At 40.1% G+C, this 25,085-nt stretch overlaps 2 protein-coding genes across 5 annotated transcripts in view; one reads left to right on the top strand and one right to left on the bottom strand.

The window, feature by feature from the left end:
- gemin5 (gem (nuclear organelle) associated protein 5) overlaps positions 1–16,356 on the top strand; it is a 37,384-nt gene extending 21,028 nt beyond the window's left edge. The window contains exons 14-28 of one of the 2 annotated variants that reach the window (XM_051937943.1): positions 826–965; positions 1,849–2,020; positions 2,110–2,313; positions 2,795–2,851; positions 2,934–3,059; positions 4,009–4,101; positions 5,282–5,419; positions 7,925–8,072; positions 11,748–11,867; positions 11,968–12,178; positions 12,320–12,559; positions 13,405–13,567; positions 14,414–14,921; positions 15,664–15,751; positions 16,108–16,356. In XM_051937943.1, coding sequence (XP_051793903.1) covers positions 826–965; positions 1,849–2,020; positions 2,110–2,313; positions 2,795–2,851; positions 2,934–3,059; positions 4,009–4,101; positions 5,282–5,419; positions 7,925–8,072; positions 11,748–11,867; positions 11,968–12,178; positions 12,320–12,559; positions 13,405–13,567; positions 14,414–14,921; positions 15,664–15,751; positions 16,108–16,272 — 2,573 coding nt within the window. In that variant the 3' untranslated portion in view covers positions 16,273–16,356. Of the gene's footprint in view, positions 1–825; positions 966–1,848; positions 2,021–2,109; positions 2,314–2,794; positions 2,852–2,933; positions 3,060–4,005; positions 4,102–5,281; positions 5,420–7,924; positions 8,073–11,747; positions 11,868–11,967; positions 12,179–12,319; positions 12,560–13,404; positions 13,568–14,413; positions 14,922–15,663; positions 15,752–16,107 lie in introns of both variants that reach the window. The other variant, XM_051937942.1, reaches the window with a different exon arrangement.
- A 1,735-nt stretch (positions 16,357–18,091) lies between these two features.
- Positions 18,092–24,586, bottom strand: cnot8 (CCR4-NOT transcription complex, subunit 8). Of its 3 annotated transcripts, none has more exons than XM_022201806.2 (7): positions 24,469–24,586; positions 22,749–22,957; positions 21,288–21,481; positions 20,981–21,142; positions 20,321–20,465; positions 20,092–20,202; positions 18,092–18,821 (listed from the first exon to the last, which is right to left on the bottom strand). In XM_022201806.2, exons 2-7 carry the CDS (start codon positions 22,863–22,865, stop codon positions 18,693–18,695), a joined length of 858 nt encoding a protein of 285 aa, XP_022057498.1. In that variant the 5' UTR covers positions 22,866–22,957; positions 24,469–24,586; the 3' UTR covers positions 18,092–18,692. The 3 variants fall into 3 exon arrangements, with proteins under 3 accessions (XP_022057498.1, XP_022057499.1, XP_051793993.1); XM_022201807.2 differs by lacking the exon at positions 24,469–24,586 and adding an exon at positions 24,307–24,428; XM_051938033.1 differs by lacking the exons at positions 18,092–18,821; positions 24,469–24,586 and adding exons at positions 18,841–19,207; positions 24,307–24,435.
- Between the last annotated feature and the right edge of the window lie 499 nt (positions 24,587–25,085).

The raw sequence follows: 25,085 nt of genomic DNA, 5'->3' as shown, positions 1-25,085 counted from the left end.
TAGTCTTATAGAATGTTTATTTCACAAAGAACAGCCAATCATTTTGACTTTCCCCTGACATGATAAGAACTAACTAGAACTGAAACAACAATATCTAAGACAATATTAAAGATAAAGATCTGAAATTTACCCTGTTATCACAGAGGAAGATAAAAATGGAAGCCGTCCTGAAAAGTTCCATCTTTGAGCTCACAGTAACAAAGAAACTGATAATGTAGAAGTAGTGATGTTTTCTGAACCCAATGAAGCTCCATGTCGCAGTAATACAAAACAGAACACATTGAATACTTTAAATATATAGTACTTGAATACGAAAATTGAAAAAACTTTCGGAACTTAACCTTTTCTTGTTACCGAGCTAGCATTACTAGCTACCCGTTAGCTTTGCGGTTATTTAGACAAATAATCCCAATCTGTTGTTATTTTCCAATCTTAATCTTACTTTTTAGTCTCACAGATAGTTTCTTTGGCAAAGTACAGCCAATAATTTCATGTTTTTTGGTCCACAGTGTGCATTAATTACAGTATTGGACTTAATTAGCTGCTAACACGAGTCCTAGCCACTGGATATGTGGTCTACCAACTGAAACTTTGACCTCTTGCAGGTTGTTAGACTTTCTCAGTTATAAATTCACTGAACTTCAACTTTCTCTGCAGACCACTGGAACAGGCTTTTCTGTTAGCAGTTTTTTTTTGTCTTTCTACCCAAAAGTCTCTACTCCAAATATAACAAAGTGTAGCGTAAAGGAAAGTTAGAAAATTGCTAACACTTGATTGTTTCTGATGGTATTAACATCAGGGTTTTTGCTTCTTTTTTTGTTGCAGAGAATCCTCCAGAGAGCCCCGTGGTGCTGACTGAACCGTACCGCCGGCTGTCTGGACACACAGCTAAAATCACCGGCATGTCCTGGAGTCCTCACCACGACGCCAGACTGGTCACCGTCTCCTACGATGGCACGGCTCAGGTATGTATCCAGAATACTGTCCTCATAGGAGTATTTCACAGGTAGACCGCGAGTAGACGCTGTGATGTCTTCTCTTGTGCTCAAAGGAGGATCAGAATTTACTGCAGAAATCAGAAATTAACCAAAACATAACAAGTTAATATAAAAACACACTAAACAGAAATCACAGCTGTGCTTGCTACCAATAAATTGCAGACAAAGGAATTTTATGTGATATTTATTGCCAACTATTCACCCAAGGCTTTTAATCATCTCTCAAATTAATGTCCTAATTGCACATGAGAACCAGGACAGTCACATAAAAAGTCACTGCACTCGAAGTTGTCTTTAATAACACTGCAGTAAATTCACTCGTTGATACAACCGACACACAGACGTCAGGTCTCAGTACAACCTGGGAATGAAGTCGCTACAACAAAACAATTATCAAAAATCTCCATGTACGGTTCGATGGAATAACAAATGAGGTGCCAGTTAATTAAAGGGCTTCATGTGTTCTCTAGTTTCTTTGTCAAAACAAAAGCCCAGCAGATATATTTGGTTTCTTGTAACTAAAAATGCCAAACAAATAAAATACTTGCAGATGAATACCATCCAAGGCAGCAACAGGGTAAATAAATTGTTGCAGATTTCACAGAAATCCCTCCAACACTGCTGTACACTGAACAGCCAGCAGGGGGCTCTGCAGTACACAAAACCTGCTGCACTCTTATATGCAGGAAAGGACAGGCAGAAATAACCACAGAACTACAGAACAGCATCTGGAATCTGTATGCAACATGTTTATTTGACTGAGATTTGGCTTCACAGCTCGTCTAATGTCTAATTTTTCCACTTTAAATGTGTAAATATATGCTGTTGTTTGTTTTTATTTCCTGTCCAGGTGTGGGACGTGCTGGAGGAGGCGGCGGTCTCCAACTACCGCGGTCACGTTGGTTATCTGCTGAGCGTTGACTGGTCGCCTGTGGATCCAGATGTGATCTGGACCGGAGGGAAGGACTTCACCGTGCAGGAGTGGAACGTCTCCAAACAGGAGTTTACAAAGCCGCCTAAAGGTGAACGTCTGTGTCTGTTAGAACGACTAAAAACCACCTCCAGCATTACCAAGAAGCTTAAAAACAATCTGTCATGTTTCTCCTCTCAGGGAAAAAGATGGCGGATCTGAAGGAGAAGATGAAGACCAACACCAAGCAGAAGAAGAAGAACAAGAAGGCGACCGGAGGAGCAGCGCCGGCAGATCTGAACGGAGAGGCCGTCAGCGGAGAGAAGGTGGTGACGGGTCAGGATGTGTCTGCTGAGGATGAGGAGGATGAAGTCAGCTCTACCAACAGTCCTGTACCTGCTCCAGGTGACACAGAAGAAAACTGCTGCTGGGATGGATTAGATCTAAAATCATCTACCTCTGATTTACTTCTAGCTTTTTTATTATAAACTATGAATGTTTAAATCAGTCAGAAACCAGTTTGCAACCAGTCTGTGTGGTCAGAAACAAGTTTAGAACTAGTCTTTCCGGTCATAAACCAGTCTGTAATCATTTAGAAACCAGGTTATAACCCGTTTGATCGTCAGAAACCCGTTTACAACCAGTCTAAACAGTCAGAAACCAGTTTGTAACCAGGCTTTAACCTTAAAACTTATTTGACATCAAGCTGACATTTTCAGATATCCTCATGAATATTCATAGTTTATAATTTAAAAAAGGCTAATCAGAGATGATCAAGTGAAAATTGCTCATAAAATGTGATGATTTGAGTTGTAATGACTCAGATTTTAGAAATCATTGCTGCTACCTTTGTTCCAAGACTCAAAATTAATCTTCTTTTTTCTAGCCACTTTTGAGGTGCAAAGAAAATCCTCTGCTGCTGTAAAGAGTAAAGACAAACCAGGTATGTACTTTAATTTATTAAAAAGAACACACCTACATGTTCCTTTAGTTGATCTTATGGGGTCATCCGTGTGTTTATTCAGACCTGAACCTGCTGAAGAAGAAGAAAGCTCGCTCCATGCTGCCCCTCAGTACATCCATGGACCACCGGACCAAAGAGGAGCTGCTGCAGGACTGCATCACTCTGGCTTCAGTCAGGCACAGCCACGGTGAGACTCGCTTCACTGTCTGACACAGGAGTGAAAAAACAAAGAAAGACAGATTCTAACACACAAACAAACCACTAAAGGACGTACTGCATCGTAAGTCCCATCAAAAACCCTTAAATCTTTTACTGCTACGAAACTAAACCAAATCAAAATTAGAAATGTTACATGTTCATCTCATATAATTAGAATATGGTGGGAAAAGTTGTATTTTGTCTTTGCTCAAAGTGAATATTAGATTTATTCCAACCTTCTTATACATAAATTAAAATATGTGAAGCTTTTATTTGGTTGAACAACTCATGAAACTCCACCAGAATCAGTCTGAGATGCACTTGTAGTTACATTTACTGCTTTTACTTTTGTGGGGTTTTTTTTACATTCTTTTTAGAAGTTCTGATTTGTATTTGTAGTGTTAAAGCACTTTAAGCTGAATGCGTTGCATGAAAAGTGCTACGCAAACATTTTTTATTATTATTGTTATTATAACGTGAGTATTTTAGAATAAATAACTGGTTAAAAGGATGGCAACAACAGCTAAACCTCACGGTTATGAGTTTTAAATTGTCCGTTGCCATGGTAACAGATGAGATGCATGATGCTGCAGAAAGGTGCAGCTTTTATATCCTCTCAAGTGGCCCGTGATTGGCCGTAATTCTCCAGATTCACCCACCAGGAGAGAATAAGACGTTATAGTGAGCCTGAGGAGCAGCATATTAACACAGTGGGGGAATAAAACACAGTGCTAATGTCAGAAAAAAAACACTTTTTGTGAAACAATCCTTCAAGGAAACGATTACATTCCCTACTTCACCTCAGTAATTTAGGCTAAATATTGACAGCTGGACATTTTTTTTTTTCTTGCATTTCTTCTTGTAAATCAGGGTCTATAGTCAAATGTCACATGATCTGGTTTGTTCACTGGATTGTGGTTTCATTTCTGTTCCAGCAGCTCCTGCAGGATGTGTTCCAGGTCAGGGAGATCACATCCATCTGGGTCTGTTCACCGACAGAGCGGCTCTGCATCGCATGTTCCAGGCAGAAGGTATGTTTTCTTTTCCCCCTCAACCTGGAATGTCGATGTGTCGGTACGTACCAATGTAGTAAATACTGAGGATGTAAACAGTGCTGATACACTACCGCTGAAAAGTTTGGGGTCACTTAGAAATGTCCTTATTTTTGGAAGAAAAGCAGTTCTTTTCAATGACGATACCATTAAATGAATGATAAATCCAGTGTAGACATTGTTAATGTGGTAAATGACTGTTCTAGCTGATGTTTAATGGAATATCTCCATAGGGGTACAGAGGAACATTTCCAGCAACCATCACTCCTGTGTTCTAATGCTACATTGTGTTAGCTAATGGTGCTGAAAGGCTCATTGAGGATTAGAAAACCCTTGTGCAGTTATGTTAGCACATGAATATAAGTGTGAGTTTGAAATTATCTGGATGACCCCAAACTGTTGAACAGTAGTGTAGGTCAACTTTAGCTCATTTAGAGCAACTTCAAATAATATAGAGCAACTTTTACTCATTAAGAGCAACTTTCGCTCATTTAGAGCAACTTTAACTAATGTACAGCAACTTCAGCTAATATAGAGCAACTTTAATTTAGAGTAACTTTAACTAGTATAGAGCAACTTCAAATAATAAAGAGCAACTTTAATTCATTTTAGAACAACTTTAGCTCATTAAGAGCAACTTTAATTCGTGTACTGTACAGACTGACTGGATTAAAGATCTGCTGTAGTTTCTGCAGTTAGAAAAAGTTTGTTCCACTTCGATAGAATCCACTTATACATTTTGTAAGGCTGGGCCGATCATCTTACACGTCAAGAAACGCAGACTTGATGCTACATCTTGTGTACTATTGCTAAAATGTACAACTAATGATAGTAATACATCAGGTAACCCTGGTATGAAGAGGACAGAGTATCTGAAGCCACACCCCATTATTTAAACTTCTTTTTACTTGTTTTTAAAACTAATTTCTCCCCTTTTTCTTCTCTTTTATCAGGTGTTTCTATTATATTAGGTTTTCTCCTTGAGTGGGATTGGGTGGGACAGTAATTGAATTGTTGTTTTAACTTCATAGACATTAATTGAACAGCTAAATGACATTTTTGTGTCATACCTTTAGAGGAAAAGTGAGTAATTTAGCACTGAGCTCTGGGTTTTTCAGGTGTTGTGACTCATCCGTTGTGCCGTTCATGTTGGTTTCAGAGGAAGGCCACGTGGAGGCCGGTCACTTCGACTCTGTGGTCTACCTGAGGCTGTGGAGTGGAGACCTGGAGGGGGCGCTGCAGCTCGCCATCGAGAAAGGAGAGCTCAACGACCACCTGCTGTCCATCGCTCCCACGGGTAAACACTCAAATACCCAGTTACTGACAGAAGGACACAGACTGAATGAATATTATAGTGACCGAAGGAGACATCACTCAGACTACAGGAAGTCCATGTTGGTAAACAGAGAGCATTATGGGGGTTTAGCTAGCAACAGGCACCATGACAAAGACTTCTGTGTTTTTAAATGACCTCCGACCAGAACTCATATGTAATCTTGAGTTGGAAAGCAAGACAGAAAGAAGGTAATCATCTGAAAAAAAACCACATTTTCACATTCACTTAAAAATGTAAAACAAAATGTGATTTCACACACATTCTAAACTACAGCTTCATCAGTTACAGTGTCCACTATAAAGTTACGGTTTGACTTTTATGATCCTACCAGGAGCAGAACCTTCCATAATTCTGATGGTTATAGTGTAGAGAGCATCTGCTACAGAAAGAATCCCCAACTGCTGCTGGCAAAACAGAGCCTCAGATTTGTATTCTTCTGACCTTTATTTATTTTTTTGTGTCGATTCTGTGAGCTATAATTACCATCTGATACTACATTTACCCTCTAACGCTACATTTACCCTCTAACACTACATTTACCCTCTAATGCTACATTTACCCTCTAATGCTACATTTACCCTCTAACGCTACATTTACCCTCTAATGCTACATTTACCCTCTAACGCTACATTTACCCTCTAACGCTACATTTACCCTCTAACACTACATTTACCCTCTAATGCTACATTTACCCTCTAATGCTACATTTACCCTCTAACACTACATTTACCCTCTAATGCTACATTTACCCTCTAATGCTACATTTACCCTCTAATGCTACATTTACCCTCTAACGCTACATTTACCCTCTAATGCTACATTTACTCTCTAAGGCTACATTTACCCTCTAACGCTACATTTACCCTCTAACGCTACATTTATCCTCTAACACTACATTTACCCTCTAACGCTACATTTACCCTCTAACACTACATTTACCCTCTAATGCTACATTTACCCTCTAATGCTACATTTACCCTCTGACACTACATTTATCCTCTAACGCTACATTTACCCTCTAACGCTACATTTACCCTCTAATGCTACATTTACCCTCTAATGCTACATTTACCCTCTGATACTACATTTACCCTCTGATGCTACATTTACCCTCTAACGCTACATTTACCCTCTGATGCTACATTTACCCTCTAACGCTACATTTACCCTCTGATGCTACATTTATCCTCTAACACTACATTTACCCTCTAACGCTACATTTACCCTCTAACGCTACATTTACCCTCTAATGCTACATTTACCCTCTAATGCTACATTTACCCTCTGATACTACATTTACCCTCTGATGCTACATTTACCCTCTAACGCTACATTTACCCTCTGATGCTACATTTACCCTCTAACGCTACATTTACCCTCTAACACTGCATTTACCCTCTAACACTACATTTACCCTCTAATGCTACATTTACCCTCTGACACTACATTTACCCTCTGACGCTACATTTACCCTCTAACGCTACATTTACCCTCTGATGCTACATTTACCCTCTAACGCTACATTTACCCTCTAACACTGCATTTACCCTCTAACACTACATTTATCCTCTAACACTACATTTACCCTCTGACACTACATTTACCCTCTGATGCTACATTTACCCTCTAACGCTACATTTACCCTCTAACGCTACATTTACCCTCTGATACTACATTTACCCTCTAATGCTACATTTACCCTCTGACACTACATTTACCCTCTGACACTACATTTACCCTCTGATGCTACATTTACCCTCTAACGCTACATTTACCCTCTAACGCTACATTTACCCTCTGACGCTACATTTACCCTCTGACGCTACATTTACCCTCTGACACTACATTTACCCTCTGATGCTACATTTACCCTCTAACGCTACATTTACCCTCTGATACTACATTTACCCTCTAACGCTACATTTACCCTCTGACACTACATTTACCCTCTGATGCTACATTTACCCTCTAACGCTACATTTACCCTCTGATACTACATTTACCCTCTAACGCTACATTTACCCTCTGACACTACATTTACCCTCTGATGCTATATTTACCCTCTAATGCTACATTTACCCTCTGATGCTATATTTACCCTCTAATACTACATTTACCCTCTGATACTGCATTTACCCTCTGACACTACATTTACCCTCTGATGCTATATTTACCCTCTGACACTACATTTACCCTCTGATGCTATATTTACCCTCTACATCTCATTTTCATTCGCTTTATTCAGCTTTTTCCAGCAAAATACACCCAGTACTAGCCATGCCATTGTGTTTTTATGGTGATGTTGGTCTCTGGTATGGTCTAAATGCTCAATAGGACACGGTAACCAGTTCATTAAACAAAAACATCATCCAGTCTGAGCTTGCTGTCTCCTCGATCACCTCTCAACAGGTGATTTCTGGTTTCAAACTGAGAATAACCTGTGTTCTGCTGTGTTTGTTCCTGCAGCTGGGTTCGGGGTTTGGAGTCGGACGGTCGAGGCCTTCGTTAAGCAGCTGTGTCTGCAGGAGCAGTACCTCAAGGCAGCGTCTCACCTGCTGTCCATCAACAAACTCTACGAGGCCGTCGACCTGCTGCGCTCTCACAAACTCTACAGGTTCACACATAGTTTTTCTTTGTTTTACTCATATACACTATTGTTCAAAAGCTAGGATCATCCAGACAGTTCCATGTTTTCCATGAAAACTCACACTTTTATTCATGTGCTAACATAACTGCACAAGGGTTTTCTAATCATCAATGAGCCTTTCAGCACCATTAGCTAACACAATGTAGCATTAGAACACAGGAGTGATGGTTGCTGGAAATGTTCCTCTGTACCCCTATGGAGATATTCCATTAAAAATCAGCCGTTTCCAGCTAGAATAGTCATTTACCACATTAACAATGTCTACACTGGATTTATCATTCATTTAATGGTATCTTCATTAAAGAAAACTGCTTTTCTTAAAAAAAAAAGACATTTCTAAGTTACCCCAAACTTTTGAGCAGCAGTGGTGTAGATGAGTTCAAATTGCTCTACATTAGCTAAAGTTGCTCTAAAATTAGTTAAAGTTGCTCCACATTAGCTAAAGTTGCTCTACATTAGCTAAAGTTGCTCAAAAGTTAGTTAAAGTTGCTCTACATTAGCTAAAGTTGCTCTACATTAGCTAAAGTTGCTCAAAAGTTAGTTAACGTTGCTCTACATTAGCTAAAGTTGCTCAAACGTTAAAGTTGCTGTACATTAGCTAAAGTTGCTCTCAAATTAGTTAAAGTTGCTCCACATTAGCTACACTTGCTCCACATTAGCTAAAGTTGCTCTGCACTAGCTAAAGTTGTTCAAAAGTTGGTTAAAGTTGCTGTACATTAGCTAAAGTTGCTCAAAAGTTGGTTAAAGTTGCTGTACATTAGCTAAAGTTGCTCAAAAGTTAGTTAAAGTTGCCGTACATTAGCTAAAGTTGCTCTAAAATTAGCTAAAGTTGCTCCACATTAGCTAAAGTTGCTCTACATTAGCTAAAGTTGCTCAAAAGTTAAAGTTGCTCTACATTAGCTAAAGTTGCTCTACACTAGCTAAAGTTGCTCAAAAGTTGGTTAAAGTTGCTGTACATTAGCTGAAGTTGCTCAAAAGTTAGTTAAAGTTGCCATACATTAGCTAAAGTTGCTCTAAAATTAGCTAAAGTTGCTCTACATTAGCTAAAGTTGCTCTACATTAGCTAAAGTTGCTCAAAAGTTAACCCTTTAAGCTTCAGTCAATTCCAGCCGTTTTCAGTACAAAAAATCGCTAATATTCTATTTTTAAATAAAAAAAATTACGAAAAATACGGGGAATATTGGACGCGCATCGGGAGGTGCATTTCCTTGAAAACGACCGATTCGGGGATTTTATACCGACTTCAGGACATGTTTTGGACAAAATAGTTTACTGGCTTGTGTCATCTGATGTACACACGTGGACAAAATTGTTGGTACCCCTCAGTTAAAGAAGGAAAAACCCACAATTCTCACTGAAATCACTTGAAACTCACAAAAGTAACAATAAATAAAAATTTATTGAAAATTAAATAATCAAAAACAGCCATTACTTTTGAATTGTTGATTAACATAATTATTTTAAAAAACAAACTCATGAAACAGGCCTGGACAAAAATGATGGTACCTCTATAAAAGATTGAAAACTATTTGACCAGAGTGACATGATTAACTCAGGTGTGTCATTTAATTGACATCACAGGTGTTTCCAAACTCATAATCAGTCAGTCTGCCTATTTAAAGGGAGACAAGTAGTCACCCTGCTGTTTGGTGAAAAGGTGTGTACCACACTGAACATGGACAACAGAAAGCGAAGGAGAGAATTGTCCCAGGACATCCGAAAAAAAATGATAGACAAACATCTTAAAGGTAAAGGCTATAAGACCATCTCTAAACAGCTTGAAGTTCCTGTGACAACAGTGGCTCATATTATTCAGAAGTTCAAGACCCACGGGACAGTAGCCAACCTCCCTGGACGTGGCCGCAAGAGGAAAATTGATGACAAATTGAAGAGACGGATCGTTCGAATTGTATCCAAAGAGCCCAGAGCAACCTCCAAAGAAATTAAAGGTGAACTCCAAGGCCAAGGTACATCAGTGTCAGATCGCACCATTCGTCGTTGTTTGAGCCAAAGTGGACTTCATGGGAGACGACCAAGGAGGACACCACTGCTGAAAAAAAACTCATAAAAAAGCCAGACTGGAATTTGCAAAAATGCATGTTGACAAGCCACAAAGCTTCTGGGAGAATGTCCTTTGGACAGATGAGACCAAACTGGAGCTTTTTGGTAAGGCACATCAACTCTATGTTCATAGACTCAAAAACCAAGTATACGAAGAAAAGAACACTGTCCCTACGGTGAAACATGGAGGAGGCTCAGTAATGTTTTGGGGCTGCTTTGCTGCATCTGGCACAGGGTGTCTTGAAAGTGTGCAAGGTACGATGAAATCTGAAGACTATCAAGGCATTCTGGAGAGAAATGTGCTGCCTAGTGTCAGAAAGCTTGGTCTCAGTCGCAGGTCATGGGTCTTCCAACAGGACAACGATCCAAAACACACAGCCAAAAACACCCAAGAATGGCTGAGAGAAAAGCGTTGGACTATTCTAAAGTGGCCTTCTATGAGCCCAGATCTGAATCCCATTGAACATATGTGGAAGGAGCTGAAACATGCCATTTGGAGAAGACGCCCATCAAACCTGAGACAACTGGAGCTGTTTGCTCATGAGGAGTGGGCCAAAATACCTGTTGACAGCTGCAGAACGCTCATTGACAAATACAGAAATCGTTTAATTGCAGTGATTGCCTCAAAAGGTTGTGCAACAAAATATTAAGTTATGGGTACCATCATTTTTGTCCAGCCCTATTTCATTAGTTTTTTTTTTTTAAATAATTATGTTAATCAACAATTCAAAACTGATGGCTGATTTTGATTATTTAATTTTCAATAAATTTTTATTTATTGTTACTTTTGTGAGTTTCAAGTGATTTCAGTGAGAATTGTGGGTTTTTCCTTCTTTAACTGAGGGGTACCAACAATTTTGTCCACGTGTGTAAAAGGTTGGATTATGGCCGTTTTTTGTGGAATCTTTTTTTTTGTGTGTAATAATAAACCCGGAAATGTGAGTCGCGCTGTGTGCTTTGAAGCCGTGTATAGAGAACGGATGGATGAATATTTGTTTTTGTCGGACAAATGTGTTTTTCTCACCCGCTGTGGTAATCGCATCTGAAAGTGGTTTATACCGGCGGATTCATGAGAATCTAAGCTTTCCATCGGCGTATAGTGTTTGTATAATCGCGTTTGCACCCGTCGGACATTCCTGAAATTCCTATGCAAATTAGTAGGTGTACCGCCGGCGGTACACTGAAGCTTAAAGGGTTAAAGTTGCTCTATATTAGCTAAAGTTGCTCAAAAGTTGGTTAAAGTTGCTGTACATTAGCTAAAGTTGCTCAAAAGTTAGTTAAAGTTGCCGTACATTAGCTAAAGTTGCTCTATATTAGCTAAAGTTGCTCAAAAGTTGGTTAAAGTTGCTGTACATTAGCTAAAGTTGCTCTAAAATTAGCTAAAGTTGCTCTATATTAGCTAAAGTTGCTCAAAAGTTGGTTAAAGTTGCTGTACATTAGCTAAAGTTGCTCAAAAGTTAAAGTTGCCGTACATTAGCTAAAGTTGCTCCCTATTAGTTAATGCAGAGCAGCTTTAGCATCATGTTTTTTCTTTGTTTCTTTCAGTCGCTAACAGAACAGACTTTCTGTGTTTTCTTTCAGGGAGGCCATTGCTCTGGTTAAAGCCCGTCTGCCGGCAGATGAACCCGTCCTGAAGGAGTTGTACAGCAGCTGGGCCGCAGCGCTGGAGAAAGACGGACATTTCTCTGCAGCCGCTAAATGGTCAGAAGTACCGTATTTCCTGAATCGTCTCTCACAGATCTCCTGCCTTTTTAGTCTTCTTGTGTTTTCTGTCGTGCTCTAAAAGTGTCTCTTTTTGCAGTTACCTCGCTGCCGGCGCCAGTTTCGATGCGGCTAAAGTGGTCTCCAGGAAGAACGACGTCCTGTCTCTGAGCACGGCGGCCGACCTCGCCAGGATCTCTGGAGAGGTGGAGCTGGCTCAGTCGCTGGCGCTGCGATGTGCTAAAGACCTGGCAGCTGCTCAGGACTGGGTCAGAGCTCAGGAGGTTCTGAGCTCACAGGACAGTCTGCTGGTCAGTAGCAGGAAGAACATCCATCTATGAGCAGGAAATGACTTCTTATTCTCATTCACAGTCTACAAGCACTGTCCTGTTTCTGAAGGAATCACAGCGTTAACGTAAAGCATCACTGAAAACTCATTTGCATCTTCTCAGGTCCACAGGCTGCATCTCTGTGTGGCTGAGCTGCTGACTGTGGCTCTGCTCCACTCTGACGTCGTCTCCACTCATTCCTGGGCGTCACCGGGCAAACGTCACGTCGGCCTCCTGGACCAGATCAGAGACGTCTGGCAGGAACAGTTCAGTGGCTCAGGACTTGATGGAGTCGGAGGTCTTCTGCAGGAGCTGAAGTCTGTGGAGAGTCCAGCACCGAGCGCTAACGTCCCCCTCAGACAGGTACAGCGCCCACTATGGTAGAAAGACTTCTGCTTAGATTGATAGGAAATGACTTGGAGAGCATTTTACACCAATGACACCATTTATCACAACCAGAAACTGTATAAAACAGAACTAATGACTGGATTTACAACTTTTTTTTAGATTGAATCTTGTGTAACTTTGAGTTCTGTTGGAGAAAAATAACCAAATCTAAGCTGAACAGTTGTGGCATTTAATCAAAATTCCTTTATTATACATGGCACATTTAAAAATTCACCAAAAATAAACTGTTTACTCGTAACAGATTCTGTAAAAAAAAAAAAAATATCTTGGCTTTATGACACGACTGAAAAGCCATGAGTGACTCAGCAGTTACAAACAGTGACGTGACGAAAATTCAGACTTCTCAGCTGAACTGTAGGCTGTGTTTACGCAGAGTGTGGAAATAAAATACAAATATACAGAGTAAAATGTCTGTAATCTGTATTGTCACTTTAGTTTTTTAAAGTATTGATAACAACTGTGGGCACTTAGAAAAATGTTGTGTGTTTAATCCGTTTTTTTTTTCATTTTTGTGACATAAGTAATTTTAGAAATTCAGCTTTCATTCAGTTTTTTTCTCATTTCTTAATGATTTCTGGCATTCTAACTGCGTCATACTGAACAAAAAGCATTTCTGAGCTCTCTCTGTTTCTGGCTGTGGTTGTTCTGTTTCCGTTGAGGTGCAGGACTTTAGATTGCAGTGAAAAATGAACCCACAGTGGAGAAAAATGTGGCAAAAATTACCGTGAAGCTGCTCGGAGATCAAAGACAGCAGCAAGAAAACAGTGTTTTTCTGTCTCAACCTGTCTGTCCGTCTGCAGATCCTGCTCTACTCGTCCCTCCACCTGACCCGAGCTGTTCTCAGCTGGTTGCTGGACGACGACGATCAGCTGATGAAGGACTTGTGGCAGACGCTGGTTTGGCTGAAAGACGGCGGACACTTGGACGTCTTGGCTGAACTCTGCAGGCTGCTGTTCCCCGACGGTACGTCAGACTCTGGTGTTTTTTAACCGAATAAACGATTGAAACGTTGAGCTAGTATTGGAGTCGATTTGGCGGCACCTTGTGGTGACAGATGGTACAGCAGGAATTCTAAGCTGAGCGACATGAGTTAGGAACTGAGCTGCCCTTTCTTTAAGAAAATGAATCAACAGCGAGTCATTTATCAGCAAAAATGACCGACTCTCTTTTCTAAACATGTAGAGCTGCTTTTTTCTGCTTTAGTGGAGTAAGATGAAGCTGTACTGCTGTCTAAAAATCAAACGTACTTCAGGATGTGGGACATCGCTCAGAATAATTAGTTTGCATCTGAAATAAACATTTTTAAAAATACAGCTTTCCAAAAAAAAAGTGTTTTCTCATCTCAACTAAAGGGATAAACTGAGCCTCTGGAGAAAAATATGTTGGTGCCATTAATTTTAAGTATAATATATCTGTCAAAGCAAGACAAATTCAACACCAAATGACCTCTTAAAGCTGGATTTTAAGATAAAATGTACGACTTTAAAGGCCAGTTTCCTTCAGTAGGCCTCACATGACACATTTTGAAAGAAAATCATGTTGAAAGTGAACAAAAAGAAGAAACAGAATGACAAAAAGAAGACACAAAATAACAGAAACGAAACAGGAAGCAACAAAAGCAAGACCCCTACTTCTTCTAGTTCTTTAGATTTGGTCTCAGGACAAGAACATTTACACAGCAGCATGTTTTAGTATTTTCTACGTGGATTATTTGAAACTTGATGTGAAGTGTCCTCCACTTCTGGTATGACCCATGTTATTATTTGCAGCATAAACACAGTTATTTATTGACCTTTCTGTGTTTTTCAGGTGACGTCGGTTCTAAGAAACATTCCAAAACGCTTCATCTCTCAGAGGAAGCTGAAGCTGCTGCCAGCGGTCTGCAGGCTTTGGTCTGTTACCACCGACTGTATGAGTTCTGGTGGAGGAACTCAGCCGGCAGCCAGAAGATCCACAACGGGCCTTCCTGTCCTGAAGACGCGGCGAAGGACGGGGCGGCGAAGGACGGGGCGGCGAAGGACGGGGCGGCGAAGGACGGGGCGGCGAAGGACGGGGTGGCGAACGGAGGTCCTTCAGAAGAGAAGCTCCGTCCAGCCACCAGGTTGGATGAGCTGGACTTTGATGCGTCGCTGCTCCTATCAGAGCGTCACGCTGCCTGCCAGGCCTCCCAGAGAGCTGTGAAGGAGGTCCAGGAGCGTCTGAGCATCATGATGCTGCAGCACAGCCGAGCCCAGGGAGGACATCCGGACTCTGGGGAGAAGCAGGACGACGTTCCCAGAGAGAAGGACGTCCAGGTTTCAGCTGATGGAGACCAGTGGTGAGGACATCTTCTCTCTGCTGTCTGCAGTAATAATCAGAGCACCGAAAACTGAAGATTTAACTCCAGAATCAGGAGCTATAGAACAGTTTGTAGCACTTTTCTTCAGATAGACTCCTGTGGTTTAAAATTAGACGCTTTGACTCAACTAGTTGATAGATTTCAAAGAGAAATTCACGTTTCTTCCAGAATAAATCGTTGCAGGTTGCAGAAATACGGCCATGATTCTTATCAAATATGAAAACATTCAGAAGTGTAATAATGTGTGCAACACAGAGAATAACAGTTCATGCACAAGTTGTTTAAACACTCAACAAAATTTTTCAAGTATTTTTTACTTTAATTTGAACAAATCTTAGTTTATTATTTTGTAGATTTTTTCCATAGCTTCTGAAATCACAAATAAAAACAGGCCAAAATGAAACGACGTCCACGTCAAAAATCAGTATTTTTACTGAGACGAAAACAAACAAAAATCTGCAAAATAACCGCTTAAAACACTTTATAAGCTGTTATTTAGCCGTTATGTAGCAATAACAAGTTATTTTTACGTGAAAAATGTCCACATAATGTAGAAAAAAATATTATCCAACCTGTTGGTCTGAAACCATAATAATTTCATTTTTATGGAAGCAGCTGATCACATAAAGGATTAGTCGCTGTTTTTAGCATTTAGCAGACTCTCAGCCTTGTTCTGCAGATGTTAACGACTGAACCAAACATCTGTATTCCTTCTCCTCAGTTCTGAAGAACAGGAGACTCTGCTGACTTTGTCCACCAAGATGTCCAGCTGTCAGCAGGAGCTGGCTGAGCTGCCCGACACAATCAAGGTACGACGTTTTACCAAGCGCTGAAGCACTGAGAGGAGCAGTTTGACTTCACTGAATCTGACATGAACTCTGCTTTGATGCTTCGCTCTAGAGTACAGAAAACAGTACAGACAGGTTTGTTATGCTAGGATCACAGTAGACAGACTTCATTATCTGAGTTTGGTGCCACAGCGCTGCTTCACTTAAACTCGCTCGTTTCAACCCCTCCAACCTGATGGTGTTTTGGGTTTAAGACAATATTTTTAGATCAGAAATGCATCTTTTTTCATTTCAGATGTGTTAAACCCTCCTGTTTTGCATTTAGGATTCTAGCTTTATGAGCATGTAGGTCACAGATGCTCGTCTTTGTCTTCCAGATGTTTCCTCACCCAGATGTTGTGGAGTGCTGCCTGGTTCTCCTTCACCTCAGCAGGTCTTCACCGACTCCATCTGACTCCCTCCAACGAGATGCCAAAGATCTGCTGAGGAAGTACGGGACGAGTCCGTCTGTCCTGAAGGCGTCCCGGCGGTTCCTGTCCTGATCCGTTTACTGATGAGCTGAAAGAAACACTTAACCTGTACAGATACTTGTTGATGAAATAAAGTCTTTGATTACAGTGATCGAACATCCTGAGTGACGGTTAAAGGTCCACTAATTCCTCTGCAAACTGCTCGGTACTTTCTAAACATGGATGTTATTCACTAATCTGCATTAATGACCTTTAAAGCAACTCAGCTACATTCAGACCGAGCAGCAGGAAGTCAAACACATGTTCTGTTTCCTGCCTCTGACTGGTCGTTTGTCTTTTCTAATGTTGAACACCAGAAAGCTTCAAGACTTTGTGCTGTGGATAATTTACCAAAGATGAACACTTCTACTTTTATCTGAGCAACATTTTAAAAAGCAAATACAAAAGGAAAAGACAGAAACAGAACATCTGGCAGATAGAGGGCTCCTCGACTTAAATAGGAGTTCCATTCCTACCATAAGGTGGAACTCCAGCTAAAACGTAAACAAAGCCGTTCTGTGCATCACGATCCATCAGTTCTTCAGAAAAGTCATGAACACCAACGACTTTCATGCATGTATGAATCATTTTACAACTCCATCTACTCCATCACACGTGGGAGCCATAATGAAGGCCAAAAAGTGAACAAATGTAGCTCAATCGAAGGCGGCGTACAACCAGAGAATGTAAACAAAGCCTTCCTATAGCGCTGCATAACGACGTATTCATCCGCTCCCCAACTAGTTCCACGAAACCAATTTCGACGTAACAACGAAACGTCAAACCGAGGCGTCCCGTAGCTACTTCTGCTGGAGTTGCAGATCTACTTTTCAGGATTTATTCAGCTTAGTTTTGAGTTTGTGGACAATTTTCTTGGTTTGGCTCAACGTTCCCTGTATATAACTTTGTGCCATTGGGGGGGGAAAATATCATCTACCCTACGGTTCAAAAGTTTGGGGTCATCCAGATAATTTCATGTTTTCCATGAAAACGCCCACTTTTATCCATGCGCTAACATAACTGCACTAATAAAATATTTGGCTGCAAGACTAAAATATGCATTAATCTCAAAGTGTTGACAGCCCTTCTGTGGAGTTTAACAATGAGAATAAATGCAGACAAAAAAAAAACTGAACAAGGGTTTTCTAATCATCAATGAGCCTTTCAACAGCATTAGCTAACACCATGTAGCATTAGAACACAGGAGTGATGGTTGCTGGAAATGTTCCTCTGTACCCCTATGGAGATATTCCATTAAAAATCAGCTGTTTACAGCTAGAACAGTCATTTACCACATTAACAATGTCTACACTGGATTTATCATTCATTTAACGTTACCTTCATTGAAAAAAAACTGCTTTTCTTTCAATATTAAGGACATTTCTAAGTGACCCCAAGCTTTTGAGCGGTCGTGTGCTTTGGTGCCTTTGCGGGAAAATGTGTATTTTGCTTCGTGCCTCACAAGAAAATAACCCCTATGTCCAAATAAAACACAAAAATACAATTAACTCAACCAAAACGTGCGATACAAATCCAAAAACTTCAATCCTAAAGCCACGTTGGCCAATTAGAAGCCTGAAAAAAGGCTCAAGGATTAAAGAATCAGATTCTGACACCTGTGATCCTCAATTCAGCGGAAGAAACTGAACAGAAAGGTCTAAACACGGAAAAAGTCCTGAGAGCAAGGCAACAAAATCACCTCATGTAAACAGAAACAACAAAAACTATGCTGTACCCGCTCAGACGATTTCACCCAGAAAGGATTTCTCTAAAAGCTCAATATTCAATCACCTAAAGCTGCATCTCCTCTACTTCCAGCTACCTGATGAAGAAAACATGAAATACTTGGCAGTTTACATTGAGAATACAAAACAATTTAATATACAACTGTTTAAAACAATGTGGGATGTAAAAACAACAGCAAGCCACAGTAAACCTGACCGTGGACAGTTTGGTTTGGCGGAACGAGAACGTACAGAACGACAGTAGTTTGCCCATGGAGACACATGCGAGCACAGTTCTACGCTGTTAAAAGTTTCTCAATGTGGAAAAAGAGCTAAAACATTTTTATTTTCATCAAAATTATACATTTTAATTTACAGGCCCGTCCAGCATTTAACTTAAAGAAAAATCCCTGCGACAAGAGAGGAAGTCCCGCTGATGAGGAGAACTGAAGCTTCTGTTTGGTCTAAAATCACAGTTTGGTGGAGGAGCTGGTCCCAAGCTGCAAAGGAAGGAGTCACTAATGCTGCAAAACAAAGATTTTAAAAGGGTCGGTGAATATATGGCCATATACTCGGTAAAAAGCGACTAAAAAGAAAGGCCAGTCACTGTGAGTCCGTTTACAGTCACTCAGGAGCTTGGAGGAACCGGTGAGTCTTGCTGAGGGACAAAATCTGCTGGTTGGCTTTTAAAACAAGTGTGAGATCCACTTGAAGGTCGCGTCGCTTCGGTCAGTGCTTGTTGTTGGTCTCCTCCTGGCCTGAGCTGGAGATGCCGTTCTGGGGCTGGCTGGAGCCGGAGCCCAGGCCGTACAACCTCCCACAATACTTAGCGTCGTCGATGTTGTCCTCGAAGAAAAGCTGAACACAAGAAACACGTTTTAATGAGACGACTGCTGCTTCTACTTACTCTGAACCTCTCTGCTCGTTCTGTGTGTCCAGAATAACTCAGAAAACGATCCAAAATGACACTTCAGGCTTAAAATCGGTTTAAAAACTAAACAAGGGCCACATTGATGAAAAAAGTGACACGATGCTTATCCAGAATCATTCAAAATGTTCTAAAATGACAAGAAATTGCTGAAAATGTGTCTAAAAATAGTCCAACAGGACAAATATTTGTCTAAAACAGACATAAAATCGAACTGCAATGACTAAAAAAAAGTTCAGAGACTCAAAACTGTCTGAAGTAAACAAATTACATCGACACAATACTTAGCGTCATCGATGTTGTCCTCGAAGAAAAGCTGAACACAAGAAACACGTTTTAATGAGACGACTGCTGCTTCTACTTACTCTGAATCTCTCTGCTCTTTCTGTGTCCAAAATTATTCAGAAAATAGTCTAAAATGACTGTTAAGGCTTAAAATCTGTTTAAAGACTAAAAAAGGGCCAAATTGATGAAAAAAAATTACATGAAGCATATCCAGAATGATTAAAAAAAATACAAAAAATGACCAAAAATATCTCCAAAATATTTGAAAAACAGTCCAACATGACAAATATTTGTCAAAAATGACCTCAAACCTGACTAGAATGACTAAAAAATCCCTAAAGTAAACAAATTAAAACTCCAAAACAGCTTAAAATTTATCCAAAATGACAAAAATGCATAAAATTCAAGATCCAAACATGAAAACATCACAACGTGACGTTTCCTTCACAGCAGCTAAAACACCTGAAGTCGATCCGGCAGCCGTAGGAGCTGAAGAAATTCAAACTTCTGGAGCTCAGAAAGAGTCACAGAATGTGATTAGCAGCTCCGTGTCGGTTCAGTTCTAACAGGAAACACTCAACAGACGTGACGCTTCGTCCTTCATGTAAAACGGTCTCTGACAGCATCCAGCTGCTGGATGGGAGGTTTTGCTCATCTACACCCAGACAAGTTCATGTTTTCCAGGAAAACTCACACTTCTATCCATGTGCTAAAAGAACTGCACAGGGGTTTCTGACAATAATAATAATAATGGTTGTTGTTCTGCTTATGGAAATAAAACTCCAATAAAAAATAATATGAGAAAAAGATGCTAAAAGCAGCGTGGATGGTGATGTAACTGAGCGGTGATGAGGCTACAGATGCCACAGTGACCTTTAGCAGCGTTTAAACCAGCGAGCAGGAGAGCAGCTGTACCTCCTTCATCCTGAAGAAGGCCATTCCTGTGAGCAGAGAGTCTGATCCAGCCTGATGCTGCCTCCCGATCCTCTTCAGCTCCAACTGGTCGGCCACTTCCTGTAGTCCTCCCTGCACACAAACACAGCGCTCAGTGTCTTTGAAGGCTTCACATGATCTGACAGAAGCTTTTCTTTTCTTTCACACCTCTAACACAGACACCTGTCAGTCTGAATCCAGACTACGATACCTTTAGGTTCTTGCAGCTCTTCATTAAGTACTTGACGTCGTAGATCGCCGGGAAAAACAAGTTGAGGATCTGAAAGAAGTCGTGCTCCTCCTCAGGAAGCCGTGCGTCTGTCAGGAGCTTCACCAGGTAGCCGAAGTCGTAGCCGCTGAAGAAGAAAGAACGAGAAGATTCAGAGCAGGAAGACTGAACAGAACCGATGATCCTGGGATTAAACAATGAGCTACAATGATGAAGCTAAAGCTGCATCCATCAGGAAGCGTCAGGCTTCTTCAGAGAAACTCATTGAATTTGAGGGTATTTTTTTAAACAAAAGGTGGGCTGTCTATGGAGGTAAATTAACAGATGTCTGAGATTGTCACATGGAACTCAGCTTCACTTTCTTTGTTCACATTCAGATTTTTAGCCTCTGGAAACTCAACCAGATGAAAAATATGAAACACAGATACAGTTAAATGTCTCTTCAGAAACCTGCAGAAGACCACAAAGATGTCAAAACATTATTATCTAGTACAACAGAGAAATAGCCTCAATTATTTTGTTCACAAAGTTATTTTGAGGAGAAAATAAATCTCCACAACGAAAGCGGCATTCATTCTGTTTAATTTAAATCCATATCTTTAGATTTCCTGCTGGACATTAGCGATGCAACACACGACTGACCTGTGGAAGGAGAGCCACTTGACGTTTTCACACAGGACCAGGCCGGACGTCATGAGGAGCTCAGCGAAGTAGAGCGTGTCGATTCCTTCTTCTTCGTGTTTCTTGAACTGCAGGCCGGAGTTCTGGAGCAGGTCTATGGAGTCCTGTGAGTACATGTCTTCTCTATGAGGAGCAGGGAAATAAAGATTAGATTAAGAAGCAAATCAGAAACATCCTGTGGGGAGTTATGGGTTCTGTGGTGTTTCCATCTGACATAATCCAGTCAGAGAGCGCGCACAGACAAACGGAGGCCAGGTGCTGGACTTACGTGAGGTTGAACTTGAAGTTGAACTGCCACGTCGTCGTTCCAGGAGGATAATCTCCGTCCTCGTTCATGAACGTCAGTCCGAGCTGGATGATCTTCAGCAGGTCGACGTTACACCTCAGCAGCTGGTACTGGTAGTCCACCGTGCTGCGGAACTCACCGATGGGTCGCACGACCACTCCGGGGAATTCTGTGTCCTGGTGGAGAGTGAAGACAAAACATGTCACTCGTCTGTTGAAAGCTGAACATGTTTTACAAAACCACCTTAAATATGTTTAGAAAAACAAATTCTATTTCAACAACCTTCAGCCTCAGTTTATCATTTAAACATTACAACTTCCAGATCACAGAGTGTCGACAAAGGAACACAATATTTAGTTACAGCTATCTGGAACTGAGTGATTTAGTATTTTATTTTAAAAACGAGGGCAAAAAAAACAACAAAAACAAGACAAAATATTTAAAAAATGAGACGCAAAACAACAAAAGCGAGAAATAAAATGACAAAAAAACAGACAAATGACAAGAAACAATGACAAAAAGACAAAAAAAAGTTACAAAAATGGACACAAAGGAGACAAAAATGAGAGACAAAACAAAAACGAGACCCAAAACAATGAATAGAGCAAAAACAAAAAGTGACAAAATGAGACAAGCACAAGCGAGACAAAAAGGAAACACAAAACAACAAAAACATGAGACAAACGATAAAAACCAGACATAAGACAAAAAACACAAAATATTACAAACATGAGACACAAAATGACAAAAGTGCAATCTAGTATTTTACTTTATGATCAAAATAACTTGTTATGGTCTAGAAATTATTTAAATTTATACTTTTACAAATTGCAGTTAATGTCTTCTCTGTAATGTGTACACTTTGAGGGCCGGATTGGACCCTCTGGAGGACCGCTTTTGGCCCGTGTGCCGCACATTTGACACCCCTGGTTTAACCCTAGCCTTCAGTGCTTCAGAGCGATGTTCCACAGCCCAAAAAAATCACAACTTTTTCCACATATTCACTGAAAAGCACTGAGAATTTGTCTTCATCCAAATCTGCTAATTTCCTGCAGCAACTACAAAAAGGTTGAAGTAATGAAACAGTTAAAAAATAGAGAAAGAAAATGAGCATTATTCCTTTAAAAAGTGCATGTACCTCATTTCAACGTGTACTTCACAAACACATGCACACATTTTAACAAATTATGTTTTTTATCCCACCATCAAACATTTTCTCATGTTGTTTTTCAATATTCCACTGAGATTTAACCAACAAAAAATATCTGTCATGTCTAACAAAAAGCACATGAGAAAAGCTGATGGCCTCAGCATTTTTAAAATGAGAAACTTGACATCTTTAAGCCCAAAACTTTACATTAGAGAAGCTATTTAAAAAGATGGAATGAAGCAGTTTGGTCGTTATCCCCGTTAACACCACCAACAAGGCCGGCAGCCTCTCACCATGGCGATGTAGTTGTAGCTTTGAATGATCTGCCGGATCTTCCTCATCTCTTCCTCCACATTGCTCGCCCAGACCTCACAGATTATCTGACTGGAATCTGTAAGTGCGGCTGGCATGTTGGCGGGTCAGGTGAAGAGCTAAAACCCCAACGATCCTGCAGCGCTGGTGAAGGCGGCAATGGAGGGCGGTGCGATGAAAAAAGACAACTCTGCAGAGGACAGAAAGAAGATGAGAGCGACTGCATCTTAACATCCTGTACAGAGGACAAGGTGCAACAGTCAGTGGTCAGTATTAAAGCTTTTAAAATACAAGATATTGTTAAAGGTTAGCCAGCATTTTCAAAAATTTGTGGCTTCTGGCCGGTCTAATCTCAGTTTCCTCTTAGTTCTTAAGAACCCCTCTAAACTTCTCACATGGTTTAATTTCAGCAAATGTTAGAAATAAAGCAGACAAACTGAAAACCTATCCCATGATTCATCTCATAAGCCCTCAAATACTTTAAACCAGCTTCATGTCCAACAGATACAACGGTAATTTGCTGTTTACACTCTAAGGTTTCAGGATCTATGATGTCAGACTGAATAAACCAGTACTTCCACTTTAACGACTTCGAGCAATTTATCCACTTTTACAGAAATAAGACTTTCTGAGGATGACTTTTTTCTTGTAATTTTGCATTACTGTATTGGTACTTTCACTTCTAAGTACTTCACCCCTGTTAATGTCACTGCTACGCCACTATCAGAAGGTTTTGGTACTACTACTTCTGCTGCCTTTGGATAGAGCAGAGTAAAGTCACAAAAAACAACAGAACGACAAAAGAAAAGCCGACTCAGTAATCAGTTGCAGCACACTGACACATGTCGCCAAAACAAAGTGTGAACTGCAGACTTTTAAAAAGAAAACTGCCTTAGTGTTGAGTAAAAAACAAAAAAGCTTCCCCTGGCTGGATTCTGATTAGAAATGCAACTTTTTGTCATCAGTCAATCTACTATTAATCAGCACAGTGTGAAATATAACATCTTACGTCTATTACACTCTTGCAGATAACAAATTGAAGTTTTCTAGTAGGACATATCCAGCTAAACCAACAAATTAAAGCTGGATAAAGTGACAAGTTTTCATGTGAGGAACATGTAATAGCCAGTCTATGAGGTAAGTTTAGGTAAAAGTCATGCAACCTTGAAATAAAACATCCATCAAGATTTTAATATGCAGTTTTCCCTCTTTACTAACCAGCAAGGCAGTCTTACACATCGCACTGACAGCAGATAGGAAGATGATAGAGTGTTTTATAGAACTACCTTTGTGTTACCATGGTATCATGATGGACCTTCTGCTGCTGCTTGTTTGTAACATCAGGCTAGCTAACACAACTGAGACAACAAATATATAAGGCTCCAATCTGAGCTACAAGTCAAGTTGTGAATGGTTATTAATATCTGGCAATTCGTGAATGCTTTAATTGGACTCAGCATCAACGCAAACAAACGACGCAGCAACGAGGCTGGAGCACTAGCAAAGCTTGTTAACATGAGCGGCTAACAAGCTAGTTACCTATAAAGCTAACACCGTAGGAGCGGAGGGTAAAATGAAACCTGCTCAGCCGTTTCACTACTTGGAGTTCCGTTGCAGCTACACACGCAGCAAAAAAAATATCGGAGTTTCACTGCTGAGAGAGGAAAATAAGACGTTTACTTGAGAATTTACTCGACGTACCCAAGTAGGCTAGCTGTTAGCGCCTCTGTCTTCTTCTGCTCTGGTTTCTTCCTGCGCATGAGCGTCGCTCTTTCCGTTTATTGGCACAGGCGCAGATGAGCACAGCGCCTTCTGCAGGACTGGAGTTTTAGAAAGACAGAAAATAAACCAGAATGACTTCAATTTATTCACTTTTTTGGAAAAGATTAAAAAAATCTAAAGGTTCAGCTGCAACTCAAACAATGAATTGATGTTTTTATTTCTCAAGTCATTGAAAAAATGCATTAATATATTTTTTAAAAATTACACCGATTTTTTAAATTAATCCTAATTCTATTACACTATATTGCAGAGACAGCTGTGTAACTGAGTTGTTGCTCAACAAATGAGGGATATAAAAGCACAACACATGATGATCCCATAAAACATGATGAATTTCTACAGAATGAACTTTCAAGAAAAATGTCTGATTATTTTATATAATATATATTCAGTTATTATAAATAATTGTCATTTTGCAAAACTGTGTATGAATTTTTTCTAGATTTTAGGAAAATAGAACAATAAAATCTAGAAAGAAAAAAATATTGGAAAAAATTCCACATTATTAAATATATTTATATATTTTTTAATATATA

Source organism: Acanthochromis polyacanthus, chromosome 17 (assembly GCF_021347895.1).
Source record: "Acanthochromis polyacanthus isolate Apoly-LR-REF ecotype Palm Island chromosome 17, KAUST_Apoly_ChrSc, whole genome shotgun sequence".
NCBI lineage: Eukaryota > Metazoa > Chordata > Actinopteri > Pomacentridae > Acanthochromis > Acanthochromis polyacanthus.
The sequence above is the reverse complement of the archived record's forward strand: the minus strand, read 5'-3'. Positions and strand labels throughout refer to the sequence as shown.